The 22,211-nt window shown below is 46.5% G+C and overlaps 2 protein-coding genes across 5 annotated transcripts in view; both read left to right on the top strand.

Annotated features, from left to right (window-relative positions):
* Positions 1–14,366, top strand: part of LOC126526347 (uncharacterized) — a 185,398-nt gene extending 171,032 nt beyond the window's left edge. The window contains exon 9 of the mRNA XM_072289687.1: positions 13,748–14,366. Within this exon, the coding sequence (XP_072145788.1) occupies positions 13,748–13,845 (98 nt within the window). The 3' untranslated portion in view covers positions 13,846–14,366. The remainder of the gene's footprint in view (positions 1–13,747) is intronic.
* An 85-nt stretch (positions 14,367–14,451) lies between these two features.
* Positions 14,452–22,211, top strand: part of LOC126520206 (uncharacterized) — a 67,702-nt gene continuing 59,942 nt past the window's right edge. Inside the window, exon 1 of one of the 4 annotated variants that reach the window (XM_072289684.1) lies at positions 14,452–15,364. The gene's annotated coding sequence lies outside the window, so the exon portion shown is untranslated. The remainder of the gene's footprint in view (positions 15,365–22,211) is intronic. The other 3 variants (XM_072289681.1, XM_072289683.1, XM_072289682.1) reach the window with 3 other exon arrangements.

The raw sequence follows: 22,211 nt of genomic DNA, 5'->3' as shown, positions 1-22,211 counted from the left end.
TTTTCTGGTGTTAACATATGAGGCAGAAACTTTCAGGTTAACAACGCAGCTCTAGAACAAGGTAAAGGTCGCGCAAAAGCAATGGCACAAATATTGAAGGCGTATCACTAGCAGATAGGAGGAGAACAGTTTGCATCAGAGAGTTTCCTACCATAAGTAAGTGTGAGAATTCCGGCGACGCTATAGTGCAGCCATCATGGGAGAGATAGCTAATTGATCTTCGCGCTTGTGGATTCAGGTTTTATCGTGGCTTCGTGTGTTACGATGGTTGCAATGTGAGCTTGTTGGTAACTATGATAGTAAACCTACTCATGTTTTGGGTTAGGTTTTATTTGCCTTTATATTCAGAAATATCAGAGCAACCTTAAGTTTTCTAAGTGCAGAAGATTATGTGAACACGCACAGTCGAAGCTAATTACAGCGGCTAACGCTATAGAGGTGGCCAAATTGAAACGCACCAAGAGATCAAAGGACTGGCTTGCCCGTGAGAAATTCATAAGGGTGTTCTGTGTCTTGTGTCGATGCATGCGTTCGTGATGCAGTGGTTTGAATATCGGGAGTTTGTACCAGCGATCCTAAGTTCCAATCCTACCGTCAGACTATTTAACAATGTTCTTTTATTGTTTGTTACACGATTGTTTGCGGAAAATGACCAATTTACAGTCATAAAGCCGTTTTACGCCATAAGAACAAGGTTTAGGTAAATCCATGTACTACTCATCATTCTCTTGCTAACTGAACTGTTCCTATTGCAGTTGTCGCAGAAATTAGTCACAGACTTCCCTCTGCACGGCCGAAATTTGTTGTGGCGATGAAATGAGGAAATCTCCAGAGGGAAGTTGGCATCAGTTAGCGCAAGGCAGGGGTAATAGGAGATGCCTGGCACAGGCCTTCCTCTTGCAGCTGAGATAAAAATGTGCTCATGATACTATCGTTGCACTAGAACAGGCCCTTATGACATGACACAAAGCAACACGAAGACGGACATCAGGCCATGGGACCAGCTGGATACCAACTTGGTCGCTGCGCTGCTCTTGTAAATACATAGTAGTTAATGCCTTTGTGAGTCTCTCGTTGCGTAACATTTTGGTGGAGGTTTGCGATCCGCTTCCTCGCCAAGGAGCTCTGCAGTGGCCACTACATCACGCTCGCTGCAATGCCTGTTGGAGATGAGACGCCATAAGCGTCGGTTACGACTCTTCAGACTGCACCAGTCGTGACGCTTTCCCACGCACGCGACCCTTGTCTGCTGTTTTTCAGCTTGGGTGGCACGGAAGTCCAAGAATGGATCAAACCTTATGAACGCGCCAGCACTAATAACAGCTGGGATCCAGCGACCACGCTCGGTAGCTTCGTTCTTTAGTTGTGCGTCACCTCATGCGTGTGGCACCGAACCCACGAAGACGACTTAACAAGCTGGGGCATTTCAAAAGAGAAATTTGGCGAACTGTTCGGCGACCCCTTGGGGCGCACGTTCGTTGACAGTAAGGCCCTTGCGATGCGTGCTCCGAGACCCACAAAGCCCAATGCCTAATACATGCAACACGTCTTGGCTCTGTGCCACAAACCTGACGACAAGATGTCTGAAACACACAAAGTGGCTCACACATTGAAAGGTATCGTAGCCGACGCCTTCCACTTGCTGGTTTTTGCGAATGACTCTACAATTGACGCCATCATGAAAGAATGCCTCTGCTCCGAACAAGCGAAGAGCCGACTCATGACGTCCCATAGCGTGCGGTCAGCCATTACTGCTGCTACGTCTGCTTGTGAGTACTATCCCCGTCGACCAATCCCATGTGACGAGGTAACTCGCGCCGTTCGCCGCACGCTCGAGGCCGCATATTGACCATCCTCCTCTGCGACGCCCACCGATTCATCATCAGCCACGAATGCTATGATCCTGGCCGTTGTCCGACAAGAACATGTAAATGAGGCTCTCGACTCGGTGTTCTCGTCCATCCATGACCCAGCGTGCAGCACTTCTCTGTCTGCCTTCCACGTTCCCGATAAGCATTTGCGGCCACATCTGAAGGCGCACCTCTTACAAGCCCATCTTATACCACTACTGCCGCATTGACCATATTGCTCGTCACTGCCGCAATTAGTGGCAATGTCCGTCTCGGACATACAATAGCGCATATTTACCTAATTCTGCACCTACTACTCCCTATGTTCTTCGCCTCAAATTTCTCTCGGCGCACTCAACCATTGTTGACTGCTCTGCCAGCACCCTCTGCCTTGAGCTGCTTATTCTCTCTGTTACTTGATGCAACTCCCACCTGCCTAAGCCCCCCACCAACTTCGTCCGACTGCTGCCCAAATCATTATCATTTATCGAGCAGCTGTGTTCCCCGCCTGCTACTGATAGAAAGTATCTCATCACTACGCTGCCCGACATTGTACTACAGTATGACGTCAACATACCTTCCACAGTTCAGAATATTACGACTAGCTAGACTTACATTCCTGTCGTAGACTTCGGTCGACCCAAACAAATGGTTCCTCAAAGAATTTGTCTCGCCCATCATCAGCATTTAGATTACCATCACGTGGTGGCTTTCTGGCCCTCCGCTTCGTCTGAGCCTGCCACGTCTCGAAGTCTGCCTCATGTGCTGTTCCCAAGATTCGTAAAATGATCGCGAGTGACCCTTTAACTACCCAAGCCGAAGACCTATAACGTGTTTTGTCTTCCTAGAGGGATGTTTCCGTTTTTGATAATTGCCCCGGAGCCCTAACTTGCTGTCAAGCATCGCATCAATACTGCCGATGCTGCTCCTATTCACCTTAGAACATATGGAATATGTCTATCAGAACGACATTCTCTTGAGTCTTCTTTGTCATAACTTGCGCCATTTGTAAGACCAGCGAATCTAGTTGACGTTGCTGATACGTTTTTTTTTCATATTATTTGGATTTGCTTCGTCCCATTTTATTCCATGGCACTTGGTTTATAAGTGTTCTACGATGAAATTTGATGCCACGTGGTTCTTGGCGACGTCGTTGCCGTATTGTTTCAGTCGCCTTTATTGTTCCCTCTTTCACCCATGTACAAAGATTCCTAATCTGCACTAAGAATATTGTAAACCACTTCCAGGTACTTTGAGTAGCGTAAGGGTCATTCATCTTGACAATCTTACTCCTCACCTTGCCGTCGGCCATGTGTCACCTAGCCTTGAATATTCTGAAAAGTACCTGTAATATAAATGTGCTGCACAAGATGCAAAAGAAAAGAAAAGGGGGACAGAACAGAGCACAGGCTACTAACATTATTTCATGAAACGACAGGTAGCCTTTATAAAATAATAAAGCTAGTCTAAAGTTGCTTAATAATAAATTCGTCTTTTGCTATTCTTGCGCATCTTGCGTAGCACGCTAATAATTGAAGTGTAAACCTAGTGCTCCGCCCTTCTCCGCAAGAAGGTATTTTCTCAAGAGTTGTTCACTAAATTAATGAATATACAAAGTCACTGCGCGTTTTATTTCAAGTATCTCGAAGGGACTTCTGCCTGCTTCCTTGAATGCAGGATCATGAATTGCTGCACCATCTTCCCAATGAAATACTAAGAGCGGAAGAGAAGGTAGAGAGAGAGAAGGGGATTTAAAGGTCGGAAATGAAGGTGCGCCAGTCATATATAGGTAGGGACGATTAACGGTGGAATTAGTGTTAGAGAAATTGTTTCGAGAAAAGGGAAGCCCTTCAGGATGCCAGAGAAGTTGGTGGCGTTATATCAAGTTATGCCATTTGCAGTCATATGATGATGTCAACTGGTGCCAAACGGGTGATTAGAACATCAAAGATGGATCCCTTGCTCTTGCAGCACACATAGAAATGTCTGCTGCTGCTGCTGCTGCTTCTGATGATTATTATTGCATTCATAGCGGGAGCCGAGACGACAAAAAAAGCTCGCCATCCCGGCCCTGCGAAAGCGGATGTCCAGCGAAGATGTCGAAAACCACCACTACAATTGCTGAGGCAGAACGCAATGCCCAACGGGTTTAGGTTATTAGGTAATAGGGCTATTTTAAAGTAATTGTAGTAATGGGAGTAATGGTAATTTTCATCACACGCCGCCGCCCATAGCGGTGCTGAAACAATATTCCAATCAGCTGCTAGGAAGGTTATTTTATATATTAAAGGTCAGGGGGATGCCACACCTCACATTGCAAGCTAGCGTCACCGCGGGAGCTTGCGCAACCATAATCTTAACCGGCAAACGTATGCGGGGAGTGCTACGCGCTTTTCATTGCGATCCCGAGCACATTATAATCAATTATGTGGTTAGGATGCCTGTTTTCAGCTTGGTATTTACTGACACATATACTGTTCTGTATGTTGTACGTGTGATTCCGAACAATTTATACACTGTTTGCTTCGCTTTGCTGAGTGCTTGTAGCCACTGCCTTACGGGGGTGTCATTTATGGATAATGAAAGTTTTCGGTCGACGGACGCGAAATAATTACGGCATCCTAGCCATAGACAGCTTCGCTGTAAAAACGTTCCATTATCTGTTTAAAAGCGTTGTTTTCTTTTATATTTTTTGCACTCTTTTGATCAATATAGCTGCATATACACACGTCTGAATCTAATAAAACACACCACAATGATATTTTTGTAGCAAGTTTGCGCAAAAAACAAAAATTATTGTAATATATTTTGTAATAAATCTACAACTTATGTCCGTGTGAAGATCTTTACCATATTTATTATTAAATAATCTAAATTATCACCGAAGGTTGAAAGGTCGATGCACAATTTCTTCGGACGTAATACGTAAAGCTTGAAGTAAGAGGTTTGAAGTAGTACGAGTTTATGTCAAGTGGCTTTCCACTATATGCTAAATAATCATGTGTATATGTGTACCAGCTATAGGCGATGTGTGTCGATTCACTTTATTGGAAAATGGTATAGGTATTTCGTTTTACTTTCATGGCAGTATGCATCTTTTTAGAGCTACTACATCAGCTCTTTCTGTCCAGGAGTGGTATGTTAGCCTTTTATATTATAGTGCATTATTGGGTAGACGTAATTGAGATATTCCTGTTTAGAAACTAATAAATTAATTTCAGGATCCGGCTTTTCTGTTAGAATGCGAACCTGGAAACGAAATTACCAGTATACTCTCCATTCAGCAGAAAGCCTGTTTACTCAGTAATGACGCATTACACTTGTTTACCTGCGACGTCTTCGCAAACAATAAGAGCGTGTGAAAGAATGAAATGAAAGCTGCAGCGAAGCAGAAGCACCTGCGAAATCTAAAAACGAGTTTCTGGGAGTGGTTTTCCTTCTCTATGCGAACACACAGTGACTGGTAATGTAAGTGTCGCTGAAAAAGCACTGCTATACGTCACGCGATAACTGAATTTCCTCAGAAACACCCCAGGTGAGGGAAAGGCTGCTTCTCTCATATTAGTAGAACTTCCTGTTTGCTAGCGTAAGAAGGATACTGCCAGCTGCTTGCACTCGTTGTTCATTGGAAGGCCGTGTATGCAATTCAAATTTTAATGCAACATATGGTCTAGTGCATGAAAAATACACAGAATGCAGCTGAATTCTATAAATATTGTAGTTGATCGAACGGTTGGTTGCCTGGTGTATCATATCAACGTTTCGTTTTACAGGCAGATGCTTTCCTTCATGAGTGATGTGACAAAGCATGTGTTTTATTGCTTCACAGAAGTGCCAAGTTTATACCATGGGTTCTGCAGTGGGGACAATAAAATCTATGTATGATGACAAAAGACAGTCCTAGATGATTTGTCGCATCATTTCATTGACTATCTCTCGTTGTTTCACCTGGTGTAGTGGTATAGGGATCCTGACCAATAAAATGCAGTACAAAAGCCTTCTCTCTAGTGGTGTATGTGATCCCACTTGTGTGGCGTAGAAGTATGTTGCCAAAACAATAACACGGTACTAAACCCCAACAAATGTGTACATGTAGGTTTCGCTAAAAGGGTAAACTAACCAGACACTAGGCTCTAAATAATTAGCTCATTAGAAGAACGTACTCCCAAGTACTAGGTAGTACGCAATAAAGTAGAAAAAGCTCTTGGCTTCTTACAGCGTAGCCTCAAGCAAAAACAATTAAATTATGGGGTTTTACGTGCCAAAACCACTTTCTGATTATGAGGCAAGAGCCTCAAGCAGGTAACTAGAGAAGGCCATGTATCTATCGTACACCGTATATTAGGGCCATGCTCGAATATGGTTGCCCTATGTAGGGCCCTTTTCGCATCTTACACGTTGTTTCTTAATGACGACGGGTTTGTGCGACCATCTGTGACTTTTAATGCATTTTCTGTAAGACCACACGCGTCAGCGAACTCGCCGCAATTTCCTTCTTTCCTTCCCTCCTCTCTCTCCCTGTGATCTTTGTTTTCCCCTTTCCCATTCCCCCGGTGTAGGGTAGCCAACCGGACGTTATTTTGGTTAACCTCCCTGCCTTCTACTTTTCTCTCTTCCCTCCCTCCTACACGTTGATGCCATCTGTGCACATTCACTCTCTCAGAGCAAGATTTGTTCTGGGGAAAATATTGATTTGCAAGTACCTGACAGATGAATGAAGACCTCAGATGGCACTCTGTGAGAGAAAGTAGCAAAAATACCTTACCTAAACTCTTTCATTCCATTTACTATGAAGAGACCGGAAATAATGCCAGCAATTATCTCTACGCTGCGCACTACCTGTATTCATGTATGGCCTAAAAATTTTAGGTCCTGCCTCACGCCTCCAGGACAGTACTTTCCAAGTTATCATTTCTTCTGAGAACTACGGGCCTGTGGAATAAAAGCCCAGCAGATGTCGTTCGCCGCCAGACTGCTCCTTTATTTTATGATAATTTGTGCCCGCGCAAATATGGCCAAAATTTCGCTGCAGTTAATATAAATAAATAAAATAAGTAAACCACTATATTCTACCGTCGTTAACAAAAACTGCTAGCCTATTCCCAAACTTCACGATATCCCCCTAATTTCTAAATATTCATAAGCTATTTTGCGCCGTCTGTGTTATTTTTTCCGTACTTTACACATGTGCAATTATTAGCAAAACAGTGTTCAAATCAGGGAATCAAACAAAAAAAAACATACCCTGTTGGTTCAAGCTCGACGTCAGCGCACACTGATTTGCTGTCAGTCCAGTTCCAGTTCAAAAGAAATAAACATTTATAACATGTCCTGAACTTATTCACAACACCGAGACGGTTTCCTTACCGGTTAGGCATAGTAAACTTTATCTTGCCCTTCGGTGACATGTCGCACAGTGCCATTAACTTCTCGGTATCGTGCATTCGCAAGTCTTATCAGGAGGCGGCTCAAATTGGTCCCCTGGCACATGAGACGCACGAATCAGTGTTTTTTACGAGAATATCAACGCAGTTTATTATTGCACAGCTACAGAAGCCATGCAAAAAAATAAATAACAGGCAGTGTCATCGCAAGCGTGTGCCCCATGGTCACGCGTTCATTCCCGCGCTCCCTCTTCCCAGGTTTCTTTGTGCTTTCCTGCATACTGAGTGCGGGTAAAACTGTAGAAATTCATAGGTGTGCTAGAATAGCAAAATTTTCGGATGGACTAAACTACGTGTATTCTACGACACCCCCAAGACTTTACACCACACGGTGTGTTAATGCCGACAACGCATCCCCAACGCACACATTACCGAGGAGCAGTGGGAGTCCCAGCTATCCATCTCGAACATTGAGGGCCAGCTAGCGCTGGCGGACAGTGCTTGGAGGGCGGCCAGGACGGCCCGTTTCCATTGAAACGCGGAGGGCACCCATCTCGAAGGAAGACTTCCCTTGCTCGAAATAATAAAGATTAGTCAGCACAATCTTTGAAGGAAACGAATGTGCAGTATTGAGTAAAACATGATATGTTCTTGTGTTTGAGAAAATCTCAATGAAATGTTTCGTGTAGTGTATCTGACAGCAAAAAAAAAAAAAATCATGAATACAATATTTCACTATGATACAGCCTGATTCCATCTGGCGTATAGCGATAACGAAAGTAAATATTAAAGAAAAGAACAGCACGGCCTAAGTACATCTTCTACAGTGTAGTGCATGATGGAAGAGTGAAGAACAATAGATAAGTGCCGCGCCTCCTGTTGAATGCATTTCGATATTATGAGACTGGTCGAATAACAAAGGGATTTTTCTAAATCAACATAGCTTACTCACAAGCTGCCTTAATCGATACGTGCTTACTCAAAGGACCCTAACTATTGTGTCTAATTGAACTCCTCCAGGTGTTTGTTCAGGAACTCTAACCTCTTTTCAACAACTGCGATTCTGCTAAGCCACAATCATTCACATGAGTCGCCGCTTGCTTCAGTTTTTCTCCTTGTGGATAGCAATAACTGTTGTATTTGCGAAATTCAAGTAGTAGCTTCGCGAATCTATATAGATAGAATAGCAGACTACTCTATTCGTGCTCTAAATTTCGAGATTTCACTCACCCTTAGCAAAAGATACTTGAAATTACTCTTGCGAAGCCTATAAGAGCACGCACATTTAATGCGATAACTCAGGTCAGAACAAACTTATCGTAACGGTTTCTTGTTCTTAAACAACACAATAAATATTAGCGACATAGCACAGCATGAATACAAAAGAAAAGGTTGTGTGGTATATATTTAAAAATTTAAAGCAACATTAGGTCTACCATACTAATATAACACGTGTACGGCGATTACAAGCGGCAATGTTGAAGTAAACTGGCGTCAAATAGTATCGAACACACAACAAAGCACGTTATTTCTAAGCATCAAGAAGTTCTGGAGTCAAATATGAAATTGAGCATGTCATGAGCTTGCAATGCAATCACCACGTGCTGAAAGTGCCTCGCAGAAGAACAAAAGTAGTCTGATAGGATTCATAATGTAATAAAGGAAACGCCTTAGAACCAGTTTCCTTCACTCGATATAAGAAATATGTTGCTGACGCCATGCAGCGCGCTCGTGAAGTTTAGAATATAGGATGCGGTCTGCATTCTGCGCATGAGGTCCTCAGTAACATGGTGCGTAATTGCCAGACTTTTATTAAGAAAGCATCAAAATGCCCACTGAGCGAGAGAGCTGGCGTCTCTAGCAGCGACACTGCCCTTAAATTCTCTTTGGCTGTGGCGCAACGTCACGTACGCGCCTCGACCGACCAGCGCAGGTAAAGAGAAACAGCAACTGCGGCCGCGGTGGCGCGCAAGTGTTGCATAAGGAGAGAGGGCATTGTCACCCGGCCTCTTGGATCTTTGTTACCCGCGCGTCCCTTGTAGGCGCAAGCTCTTGCCGGCGTTCTAACTTCGCCTGTGTAATCGCTAGAAAGAAACGAATGTGTAAAAAGCAGCAAATTTTAACGGAAGGACGTTGGCGGTAGTGAGTTTCGAACCTACCACACCACCCTCAGAAGCCGAGTGGCTTACCAACTAGGCTAAACCAGCGCCTCCGAGATTACAGGCCTTCGCACTCTGCTTTATGACATAATGCTACTTAGCCGGAAATTTCCACTTCCAAGCCTGGCGCGACGATAGCGCTGATGTCGAAATCACCGCGGGTTACTCGGCAGAGTGATTATCAGATTTTATTGCACTCGAGTGAGGTAATATGGCGTCACGGATCGAAGTGCAGCGACCTTTTGGAGGAGTTGGCCAAGCATTTCAATGCACTCCCTTGCGCCGGAGGAGTTAACTGGGAAGGCGCTCAGCGGCGTTCAATCAGACATTAATGTTTCTGTATTCACGACTCATAGGAAGTGTTCAAGTGTCCTCGGATTTCAAAGCGAAAGCTTTACTGGCCAAGAACTTGCGATTTCACCGTGGCGGTGCTCCGAGGAGGCACATGACGTCATAACGCGTGCCTCGCCGCAAAAATTTCTCTCTCACTCGCTCCCTAGAAACTACTGCGCATGCGCCACTTGTAGCACCGAGCCACAGGTGTTCCGCCGCTGCGCAGCGCCTTGCCTTGCCTCCGCCGCCGTTTGGTATGACGTCACACCGCGTTCTTCGTGGTTGAGCTCGCCTCCACTCGCTTTGCCAGCTGCGTCGCATGCCTGATAACATGTCGGAGGACTGAAAAGGAGAGCTCGCGTGCGCCGCAACCACAACTGAGGCGGCAGTATGGACGGCGACAATGCTGATAAGCAGGAGGAGGTCTGGAATCGACATCGGAACGAGATGCAGAGGAAACGAATCGCTTAGGAAACAGACGAACAGCGCACCGAATGACTGGCTAAACGCCGCAACATAGCTAGACAACCAGACTAACCTGGACTTGCCATCAATTTTAACCAAGGCTAACCATGCCATGCCTTAGCTTTCGTTATGTATATTCTGGCATAGCCGAGATAAGCCACTGCCTATCTTTATGAGCGCTTGCGCTGCACAATGAGGATTTCGAAGTAAAGGATAGTTCCCAAATTCAAAATGAGAAATTGCGACCAGGATGGTTGCGCAGTACTGCTAGTACACGTCCGATACATGGAGGTGAAAGCAACATCATCGACGTGCAGTCCAGGCAACAGGTGCGTTACAGATCAATAAGACAAACAAAGGAAAGGTCGACCGAGCACCCTCTACTAGAGGGGTAACTGATTGACCAAACCGATCAAACTCAGCTTGTATTTGTCCGCAAATTCCATGGCTTCTCACTAAGCCGCTATTTCTGCGCTTTCTTACAAGGACGAAAGCAAAAGCTTACATGGCGTGCACTACCCTTAAGGCAACAATGCTTCGCGCTCGCTAGCGGGCCTCCTCTGCCCCTCTTTCTTCCTTCCAGAGCTCCTTCATCGAGATGCGGAGGTGCGAAGAGCGAACGCAGCTTGTGAAACGAGCGTCACTGGAGAAACAGGAAGGGGCAAGAGGTACAAGCGTGTGGTAGTGTAGTCGGTTATAGGTGTTCATTCAGTAGGCTGGCGCTGTACGGTGGCCATTTGCATTGCCGGCGCTCCAATATTGCTTCCGCATTTCGAATAGGCGCCTGCAGGGGAATACCTAAAACTTGCATGTGTGTTTCTGTATGGGCGGGGATTTCAATTGCCGTGGATATGCAGCGTACATCTAAGCATTGAGAATCCGACAAATGAAACATTGGCCGCACGGTTCGGTGCTGCACCCCTTCTTTATTGCTATAAAAATTACATGAACACTTCAGGTGCATTTCCGTCACCGTTCGCATCGCAGTGATGTTCTGTATAAAGTGCAAGTGGGATCACACCGTGGTCGCACGCCGTATGCTGTAGGTGCGAATGAAAGCGTATGAGGGTCAGCCCATGATCGTGGCTTCTTCACGGGCGCGTAGGGGAGGAAGGCGGTGACGAAGCACGCCGTGTCCCACCACCCGTGCGCCAGACGCCGGGGGAGGATGGGCGTTCTGCTCAGGAGGCGGCTGCGTTTGACGCGCCTGAGCGCGGTCGCACGGGCCCTACATTGAAAGCGACCTGCGATGCAGAGCCTAGGTTCACCGAGGGCTCGCGTTGCACTGAGTTCGCGTTGAAGCGATAGGAAGCACGCACTTCAATTCGCTCGCTGCTCCTGGCTCTCTTCCTCATGCCAGCGTTTTTAATGCGTTTGCAAAGTAAGGGTACCTCACGCAATTGCTTAGGGCTATCTATCTATCTATCTATCTATCTATCTATCTATCTATCTATCTATCTATCTATCTATCTATCTATCTATCTATCTATCTATCTATCTAGCTATCTAGCTATCTATCTATCTATCTATCTATCTATCTATCTATCTATCTATCTATCTATCTATCTATCTATCTATCTATCTAACCGTTTTCCCGCCTACCTGGTTCCCGGTGCATTCAATGGCAGAATGCCTAGCACATAGGTTAGGCTGTGTTGAGATAACAGGGATCGAAAACAACCATCGGATCAAATTGCATAACTGAGTAGATGGCAATGTGTGCACACATGCAGCTGACATGTCTGCATATGCGACACTCTTCAACCAACATCTTTCACGCTGGCATAGGTGACTGTAGGCGAGAGACAAGGTGCGCACCGCTGTTAGAAGCAATTTTATGACGCCAATTTGCAGTACTGACTATTGGCCATACCGTCTGTGCTGTTCTAGAGTATTCGTCTTTAATGCCAACTTGGGTAACTTGGTCACACAAATGTATGTTTGTGCCCCTCTTCAATGAAAGTCTTTGATGCCACGTTGCGCAGCTAGGTATGGCCTTGCGAGAATAGCCATCGGTAATGGCGAAATGAATCGCTTGAATTTCTCCTATCTTGGGCGGAATGGAACACACTTGACAAGGATTCCCCAAGGACAGCGGCCCGGCGAAATAGCGAGCTGCGCCACAATTGCACCGGGTACGTGCCGCTTTCCAATGACTGTCTTTCACGCCAACGCTGTCGCAAAGTGCGCCATAATAGCAAAGGGTATGTGCTGCTCTTAAATGAACCTCTTGCAAACTTGGGTACCTGAGTATTTTATACAGAGTGTGTGGCAAGCCAGAGAGCAGTTCTCAGCGTTCGCAAGCCCACGCGCGCGACGCTCTTTGTCTCTTCGGCAACGCCCGCACATCTCGGGAGTGCGACTGGATAGCGCAGTGTGCCCAGAAAAAAGCGCGAGATGAGTCCACTTACCGCATGATGCCTTTCTCCGGGTTCGCGCGCGCCGGTGCGCCATTCATTTTGGATGCCGTGCGCAGACTTCGCGGCGGTGGCGCTAGATGGCGCCGAGTGTTCTTAAAGAAGCGTGAAATAGGACTACCGTGGCATTACATGCATCATACATAACTCGTTTCGACAGTCGCAATATATTGTTTCGCTACATTGATTCAATGCTAACACATTACCGACGACAGTTGTCGTGAGATGGGCTATGCCGCAATTTTGCTTGATGCACTCATTTGATGCACGATGTGCAATACTTGGATAAACATTTCGCACTTGCGCTGTCGCCGCAATTTTAGCGATGGATTTTTTTCTTCAGAAAGAGTTATAGAAAGCAATGGAGGTACTATAATATGAATGAGTAAAATAGTTTTTCCCTACAACGTACATTTAATGAAGATATACCACCAATGCGCAGGAATGTTAGGGTACATGTAATAATGACATAGGTAAGAAGGCGTGTGTCTGTACGGAGAGGGCTAAGCATCCATGCTAATTTAACGTTTTTCCAATTTTTCATTTGCCTTTATCATTTACAACTGAACTGACGGTGAGCAATGAGCGACGTATGAGGCAGCACGGCTTCACATTGTATTACGTCAAAAAGAATTCGAAATTGTTATCTGAACAATGAAAGATACTATAAGGGAGATTTTGCTCAGTTTTCAGGTTTGTTCTTAATGTAAAAGAGTTGACGACGTTGATGCTTCTGATCCATGACAAAGAGGGTTTGCGCTATACAGACCCACAATGTTGATTACCCAACGGCACGTGGCACATAGCCTTGTGCTGCCTAATCACAGACAAAATGTTCAAGACGCGCATACTGTGACCCTGTAATGATTTGCAGCAATCAAACGGCGTTAGACTCTACTCAAAAGAGACAACCATGCGTTGAACCATGGCACGTAGCAAAAGAACATTTCTCGTGTCTTTTTCTAACGTTGTGACAGTGTACTATTAAGATGACGAGATTTATTAGAGAGCACAGTGTTATCGCTCCAACATGCCGCTTTGTTGAGCTGGACACTTTTTATAGTGTTATACACGAAGACACCGGCTTATTGTCTCATTTTGTCGTCGCATGGGCATTTTACGAATTTTTTCTTGTGCAGTTGCAGTGATCTGGCGAAATGGACAAACTGGGAGCTTTCACAGAAACGGTGATTGTGCTGCGCCGCAGAAAAATCTTTCTACCACAGATAACAATTGACATGGCCGAGTTCCGAAGACCAAGTAGCTGCCTACGTGGCCCTATAGTTACCAGGACATCTCTGTTCCCAATCCGTATTCTCGCACACGTTGAAACCTGGTAGTTAACGATCTGCTTGTGGTTTGGGCTGACCAAGAATTATTGATTTAAAAAAATAATTTTTCTATTGTGTACCCGTGTAGGGGCGCCCTAGTCGCTTGAATTGCTTTGTTCTGAACCGGTCACTGGTATTATAATTTTTCTGTTTTGGTGGAGTTCTAGTTTAGTTACGTTCGAAGAATATTAGTTCACATATGGTTTTTGGGTTTGGTTCGACGCCTTCGTTGGAATTAGGTAAGAAAACAGGTGTCTGCATTAAAATCATGTCATGTAAATTCTATGCAAATATACATGCTCATCGTGCGCTGGCGATCGAATTAAACCTACTTACAAAAGTATCAAAAGGGAATGTTGCGTTTCGTTGTGATTAGCTGTGTGGCGCGAAACAAGACAGGAGCTCCAATAAATATATCTTGAAGCTATTACTCCTAAAATGATTTTCTTGTTCATACACGAGACTGTGTACTGACAACAGGATGAAAATGTGACATCAACAGAAACAATTACGTCAAAGTACGCGATGAGTAAAGACCAATCAACTAAAAAGAGTGCACAAGACATGACAATTGCCTGCCGCGCAGGCTGGTATTATGAAGACACACTAACTCTTCTTGGGCTGGGTCCACTGAATCTTTCTTCATGCAAGTGCGAATTTCATGCAATGCTGTCAGCTTCGACAATAAGGCGAGTGCGATCCCCCCCCCCCCCATCTCCGTATATGAATAAAACCACTCTGTGCCCAAACTCGGATGCACAGCTACATGCGCTCCACTGCAGAACTAAAACCCCTCTTTACCGTTGCGAGCGTTCTTCGCCTGCTCACACCGTCGGTGATTTTTGTACCTGCCCGTCTGGCCCGCATTGCAAGTGCAATGCTCAAGGCAATCATATACACGATCCTCCCGCGCCCCCTCCCCCTGGCGCACATCCCACATACCACTTCAGATGCTTCCTGTCACGCAGTACATTAACCGTGGTAACCGATTCTCTGTGAAAGCGCGGAAAGCTTGTACAGAACACAAAAGACCACCTGAATATGCACACGCTGCCCGATCTGCTTTGGTCCGTGGAACACTTCAATCTTGAATAAAATGACAGCGACTGTTGACATGTATTGATGTTCTGTTCTGCGCCCACGGTGATTTTTCTTTTGCCATTCTTCTTTTGGCTGCGAATTACCTCTGTTAAGGAGACAAGCAAGGCATCGGAATAGCGTAGGGCCTTCAAGCCGAACACCTGTACTTGGAAGCTGGCTGCAGCTGTGTGATCTTAAGGTCGGTCTAATGCATTGGAGACACAAGAGAGAACAATGGTCCTTTTGACCAATATGCTATGCCCTGACAAGAAGGTCAGTAGTGGTTTGTGCGCGGGGTGTTCGCAAACCCTGCATAGATGGTCAGCGGAACAAGAAATTCCTAAGGTGAGTGGATGCGGAGCGAATCTGATTCTCATATTTGCTGCGTTATGACGAGAGGCGAGCGACGCTTTCCAAAAGTGGTTACCAGTTGCTTAATAACATTATTGAAACTAAATGTATCGCACTGCAATATTGCTAAAGATCATCGCCAAATATGAAGGTTCTCATCATACGGGTGCTTTACGACTGATTATGTAAAGCCTTATGTAGTACAGCGAGAAACAAGTGAGTAAAAAAGCATAATGTGAGAGGCCATGGGCACAAATCATTTCTGAAATATTCACATTCCCCGTACTTTAGCATCAGGTAAAACTGCACAACGTTCACGAAACTTCCAAAAATTCAAAACTTCTCTGTCCTTCAGTTCCTGTTCTCACCGACGTTATCAATGTTTTCATTGATGCACTCTAAAATTATTATGTAACAGCCAAAAGTGAACAACGTTTGTCTGCCGAGAACGTGGCCGAACCGCCACCATGATTACGGCTTATCAGAAAGCATTCTCGATGGATTATAGGATTACCTTTCGTTTTAAAAACTATTTCGTTTCACCAATCTCCTTCTTTTGAAAAGATAGCGCTGAAAGAAACGGCATGTTTATGAATGTTTGCTGACAACAACAATCGCAGGCCAAGCTTTTTCCACGGATGCGTTTTCCCAAGGCATTCAATCTAACTGCTGGAAACGCTTCATTGGCCTGGTTTTTCCTATAAATAGAGCGGTTTAGTTGAGTGTTTACAGTGCTCTCCGATTAGACTAGCATATACTCGTAATTTGCATACGTCCGCTTAGCTTGAACGCTAGTGAGCTTGCGCACAACACTCATGAAGGCAGTAGAGCCAAGGTAGCTTCTCTCGCTCCACTTACAAAGCCCATTGAGCGCCGGGTGAGAATGAATAATCTTGGCTTAGTGGTAGCTTTGCCATGGTGTCGCTGCCGAGCTGCAAGCGCGTCACTCGCGTCTCGGCAAGACGCACTTATCGAACGTGTAACTTACGAAGTTCCCTACAGTGCATCAGTGCCTGAAATCTGAGCGGAGTGGAATATAAGCGACCGCTCTAAATGCTGTTCATTAGGTTCACAGTGGCGTAGCGACGAAAACACTATCATAGAGCATCATGAGGACAGGAATGTAGTCATTTAACAAGGGAAAGGAAAATTCTCCTTCTTTGTTCCAAGGAACAACACACCGCTCATTACTTCATAGGCAAGTCAAAACATCCCTGACAGAGTATACTTTGTTGAGGTGCTTACCGTTGGAGACACACGTCTGTTCATGTTCACAGCCGTTACGAAGGCGCAGTTAAAACACAGCCGAAAGCTTCTGCAGGCGACATACGCGAGGAAAACGCGAGCAACGATACAATTGCGTCTTCTACAACAAAGAAGAGCTCCTGAGCTGGACGCATTGGAACGCATGTGGGCGCGTCTGCGGGCAAATAACGCGTGAAATAAAGTTATCGTTGACTCCTTTATCACAGGAATCGGTGGAACGCAAAAGTGAAACATGCCTTCATAAAAGCCGTTTATATCACGCGCCGGAGGACTGCAAGTCCGTTAGAAACCACAGGCGTTCGTAAACAATTCATGCGAAACCGAACGGGTTGATAGTAACTTGCTTCGTGAACTGACGGTTCGCTGCAACGAGATACATGATTTTCTGGCTGGTGCCCGTGTCGTAGATTTCATTGGCGGGAGTCGTCCTTTAGCGAGTGGCATCCTACTGCCCAGTCGCTTCGCCGAAGGTACGAACATTTTATCCGGCTCCGTAGTGTCTTGGGAAGCCGGTTGAGTTGCGGAGAGTTCAGCTTCAGGAATGGGAATGGAAGTACCCAGCATGCGCGCGAAGGCGTGCCGCCGTTCGGCTTCATGCTGGCGTTTCTGTCAACCGAGTGATGTTAGATTCGCCGGTCGACGCAGCTGTCTCTCTGCGTCGCTTAGCGAAGCAATAGATGGTAGTGTTGGTGAAACACCTTTATTACGTGAATGAGAGATGTGAGTCCCATTATGGCTCTAATAGATGAAGTCCCTAGTCAGTGACTTCACTGGTTGAAGGCACAAGCCTGGCTTTCTGGACCAAGGCCTTGTGGGCCTAAAGATCTGAGCAAGCAAGCACGGTCGCCTCCCAGCCCTCTCAGGTTGGGTATGGTTTGGGAGTTAGGGTCGGAGTACACTGACAGGCCCAGACCGTGAGGTAGGCATCGGCTGCCTCCCCACAGTGCTGGCACCTGCCATTGAGCGTAGGATCAAAGTGTTGCATCATAGCGGGGCACAGCATCGTGCTAGAAAGAAGCCTGAGGATGATACGTTCGTTCGGCTTTGCCAAAACGGTTAGCCGGGGTGAGATACTGGCGGTGACCAGCCTTATGTAGGCTAGAATTTCTCTGAACCTAAGAAGGAGGCCTCCTTCTTACTTGTGGAGAGGGTTGTCGGCAGGTTTCCAGGAAATGAATGCGTGGGCAGCCGCATTGGCGGCCTCATTCCCATTTGAGCGCTGATGACCTGGAGTTCAAATTATGTGTTTGGCAGTGGGAGCGGTGTCGCTCATGCAAGCTCGCAGTATTCTTTCCGGGAGTGGAGTTACCCACCCTGCTTCACAGTAGCTGCATGGTTTGTATCAGTTCGTAATAATGTGTTTAGAGCAAGCATCCGAGTCAGCGATTGCAATAGCTACCTGCTCCGCCTTTATTGGTCCTGGTGTAATAAACGAGAGTCCGTCCAGCTGTCTATGGTTCTGGATAACCGCTGCCATATGTACCACCACCGTGGGCTTGGGCTAGCGGTTCTCACTCCCTCTTTCATGGCGCCTTTCCAGCATCAGTACACATGCTTCCCGGCGACCGCTATAAACCCCGCGATCCATCTATGTAGGGAGTGGGTCAATTAGTGTGGCGAGATGCCATAGTTAGGGCCCCGTACCCTCTCATATATGTGAATATCATGTTTGATGGGTAACTCACATCCAGTAAATTACATCCAGATGATGTTTGTGCCAGCCTAGTGTACTGGATTATGAGGTGAGCCTCTTTGATTCTGGGGAAGTGTTCAACACTCTAAGAGGGAGGACGCGTCCATTCAAAGTGGAAATGGGAATATCATGGGCTCTTTTTACTGTTTTGCCTAGGATGACTTCGACTTTGCCTTATTCATGCTTCCTAAGGTGGAGGTAGGACATCTATTATAAGATTGGGCTGGTGACAAAAGTGTGGGCTGGCCACCAAGCGTTCTTGCTTCAGAGACCGCCTTGCTGGATGGAGACCCAGCCCCTATACAATCCATCTGGTCCCCAATCTTCTGTAGCTTGGCTAGTGTTGTGTCCACGCGTAATTGGTTGTGGATGTATAGACCAAGTATTCTGATTTCCCCGGATTCGTGTATGGGACCGCTAGGTACGGAAATTTTGACAGTCGTATTGTCTTTAAGGGAGTCCCTGATGTGGACAATTCCTACTGGTTTGGGAAACGTTGAAGAGTGCAGCGGCCACCGCGCAAGCTGCTGCTTGCAGGCTTTCCTCCATGCGGCCTAAGTTGCCTTGTGTCACCCAGAGTGTGATATCGCCGGTGTACAGCGCGTGTTTTTATTCTTCGATACCCTGCAGTTGTGCCGGGAGGTGCATCATTGCAATGCTTATGTATGGGGTGGCAGCACTTCACCTTCTTGTATCCCCCTATTCCCCTGTTGTTATGGTCCATATTCATCGTTCTGAAGACGGAACAGTGCGGCTCTGCTCGACAGGAAATCCTTAATGTAGTAGAATTTGCTTCAACCGCAATGCGTCTCACTGAGGTGTTCAAGAATTATTGCATGTTTGACATTGTCGAAGGCCCCATGGAGATCTGAGTCAAGGACCACTCGATCGGGGTGCTCCACTGCGGCAGGCTCTATTACTTCTCGATCGAGTTTCAAGAGAACGCCCTGCGCTGATTTCTGAGGTCTGAAGCCGAACATTGTGTCCGCAAACTTATTGCTGGCCTCAACGTATTCTGAGAGAGGATCTCGTACCATGGTCTCCATGAGCTTCCCCACGCAGGATGCAAGCGATGGGCCTAAGTTGTCCGTGTTTACAGGCTTGTCGGCCTTTGGAATAAAAGTGGCCAAAGACGCCGTCCAGCTTATAGGTAAGGGGATTTACCCTTTCGAAATGGTGCTAGTGTATTTCAAGAGATCAACATAATCCAGGTTAGGGAGATTGGCCAACGATTTGACCGTAACCTTGTCCCACCCATGCGCGGTTCCTCGTCTCATTTTAGCCAGTGCCGCTTTGACTTTGTAAAGCTGGAAAAGTTGATTCAGTTCCGGATTATCTCTGCCTGCATAGAGGCTCTCCAACCCCCGCGGGTTTTGTTGTTGGCTTAAGTACCTGTCCCTAAGGATCCCCACCAAATGTGTTGTTGGGCCCTGAAAATTGTGTAAACCTTTCTGGAGTGACGCTCAGCCTCCCCTCTAGTTTGCGAGGGATCAGCAAGGCTCTGGAAGAGTCGCCATGTGTTCTTTTGTGACACATCGTCCGTGGCTCTGTTACACTCATCTGCCCAGTTAGAGTCAGTTAGCTGGGAAGTATACTTTGCTGCTGGTTGGGTGATGTCTTTTATTCGTTTGCGAAAGCTGCGGTTGAGTTTCTGACGTTTCCAGCGTTTAGTGAGTCCCTTGCGTACGTCTCAGAGATGGGTAAGTGGCTGTCTACTGCAGGGTGTTCAGTGGCTTTGGTGAGCTTCCTTGGAGTAGAGGTTAGTGCGTTGGTCCAGGACACGAAACCTTGTGCAAGCAGGTTAGAGGGAAACTGTGACATGCGGAAAGCCTGCCAGTCTGGTAGCCGAGCTTGGGTGAGAGGTCGTTTTAGGGGTCTTGGATGTACCAACACAATAATGACGCAGTGATCGCTGTGAAGGGTGTCTCTCATGTTAGTCCACTCACCGTGTTGTGTATCTTTCTTGAGTTTGAGATAACGCCAGGGGTACCGATCGACTGAGCTACCTATTCGCATGGGGTTAGCAGGATCGGTATGAAGGGTGATGTGCAGATTGGAGATACGTTCTGGAAGCTTGGATCCCCGGGCCTCCTATCGTTTATAGCCCCATAGCCGTCTAGGGGCGCTAAAATTCCCCACAGTGATTAGCGGCTCTCTACCTGCTAGCTTTAGTGCCCGATTACGTGTGCGTGTACGTATACGGAGGGATCTGTCATCCGCAGGGGAAGTACCGTAACCATCGTGTAAGAATCGTCATTGTTAAGGTCCAGATCAACTTCTTGAACTGTGTTTGGATTTTCTACCAGAAGACAGGTGGATGGGTCTCATTGAAACGTGTTATAGCCCGTGATTTTACTTGAGCACGAAGGCTACCAGGGCCACAACGCCCGCTATGGTGTCTAGGTAGAGGCGAAGTTCGGCTAATTTCTGTCGGTCCCGAAACGTCTCCAATTCCACTGTATTACTGATAACGGTTCGGATCTCCTTTTATTTTTCTTGAAGTCGTCCTTATCCACAACACTTTGTTTTTGAAGGGATTGAATTACAGCTGGATTCACTAGCAGAACCGTACCGGCACCTTGCAATGTATCTAGTAAATCAGCAAGTTCTTCGCGTTCCTTGTCCTCTGTTGCGCGGAGGAATTAGCTCGGACGCCCGACCTCCCTAATGGTACTTGTGGGGCAAAAGTGCCTTGGGTTAGTTTTGATCCATGGGTTGATGTATTGAGTCACTTGTTGCGTAACTATTGTGACTATTTGCTGTGTGCGCAGTTGAATGGCAGATTGGACTGCGTGATTGATATTTGCGAGTTGAGACATCTGCCCCGTTAAGGCCTGTATTTACTGCTCCAGGGCGTTAACCCAGGCCTCTAAGTCGTTAGTAGGGGACTCGCGTGCTGACGCTAGGGTGCTGCCCAAACATGCGGATGCCTAGTCTTCCTGGTCTTCCATGGGTCCTCTCGGAATCGCAGTCTCTGCCCCGGTATCTTCCAGTGTGAGCACATGGATGCACAGTGGGTGACGAGGCTTGAGAGGTGACTCCCGCCCAGTTACTCACCTGTGTTGAAGAGTTGCCAAATGGGGTAAATCCCCAGCTTTGAAGCCTGGCGGCGTCGACCCGGTCCTGGACTGCATGACATTCTGCATCTCCTGCGTCGTCCGGCCCAGTGGTGCTTGTCCGGACTTCATCGTAACCTCAGCAGAAGGCCTGAAATCTTTATTTGTAAGGGTGGGGGTTGTTGTCCTTGCCATTGCTGCCGCGTTGATGACGTTGCCCCTGCTCTGCATTGGGTCGTTGATCAAGGCCGCTGCAGTTCGTGGAATTTTCCGGCATACTCTGGAGATCGCGTGAAGTGGGCTCCTTTGCAGATTATGCACAATAGTGAACACTCTTGTTCTGCAAGTCCATCTGTTGTGGAGATGACTTCTTTAACACGGTAACCACATCTTCCGTACTCTTGATGGTGGAAGTTATCCTCCCTGTGGAGCACCATACCTAATCTGTAGCACGCGGGAATGGTCTTCTTATACACTCCTAAACAAATTACGCTAATTGGGTCGTATCTTGCCACACAGAAATAATCGTCATCTGTCTTGCCCACATTTCATTTCTTCAAGGCAGCGAGCCCGGTATTTGCAGTCACGAACGGCCCGCGCGTTATGAGCATGACAGGAAATTCTCGACAAGAAAGTAGCTAGCGCTGCGTTTTCAAGAAAGGAAACGCAAGCAAGACAGATGACGATTATTGTTGTGTGGCAAGATACGACCTAAAGGGTGTACATTTCTTTAGGAGTGAACGCAATGAGCGGGAGGCATTCATATTTATATTGTATGTAACGGGGCAGTCTTCGGGCCATAAATCTAACCACCACCACGTTGCTA

Source organism: Dermacentor andersoni, chromosome 8 (genome assembly GCF_023375885.2).
Source record: "Dermacentor andersoni chromosome 8, qqDerAnde1_hic_scaffold, whole genome shotgun sequence".
Classification (NCBI taxonomy): domain Eukaryota; kingdom Metazoa; phylum Arthropoda; class Arachnida; order Ixodida; family Ixodidae; genus Dermacentor; species Dermacentor andersoni.
The sequence above is the reverse complement of the archived record's forward strand: the minus strand, read 5'-3'. Positions and strand labels throughout refer to the sequence as shown.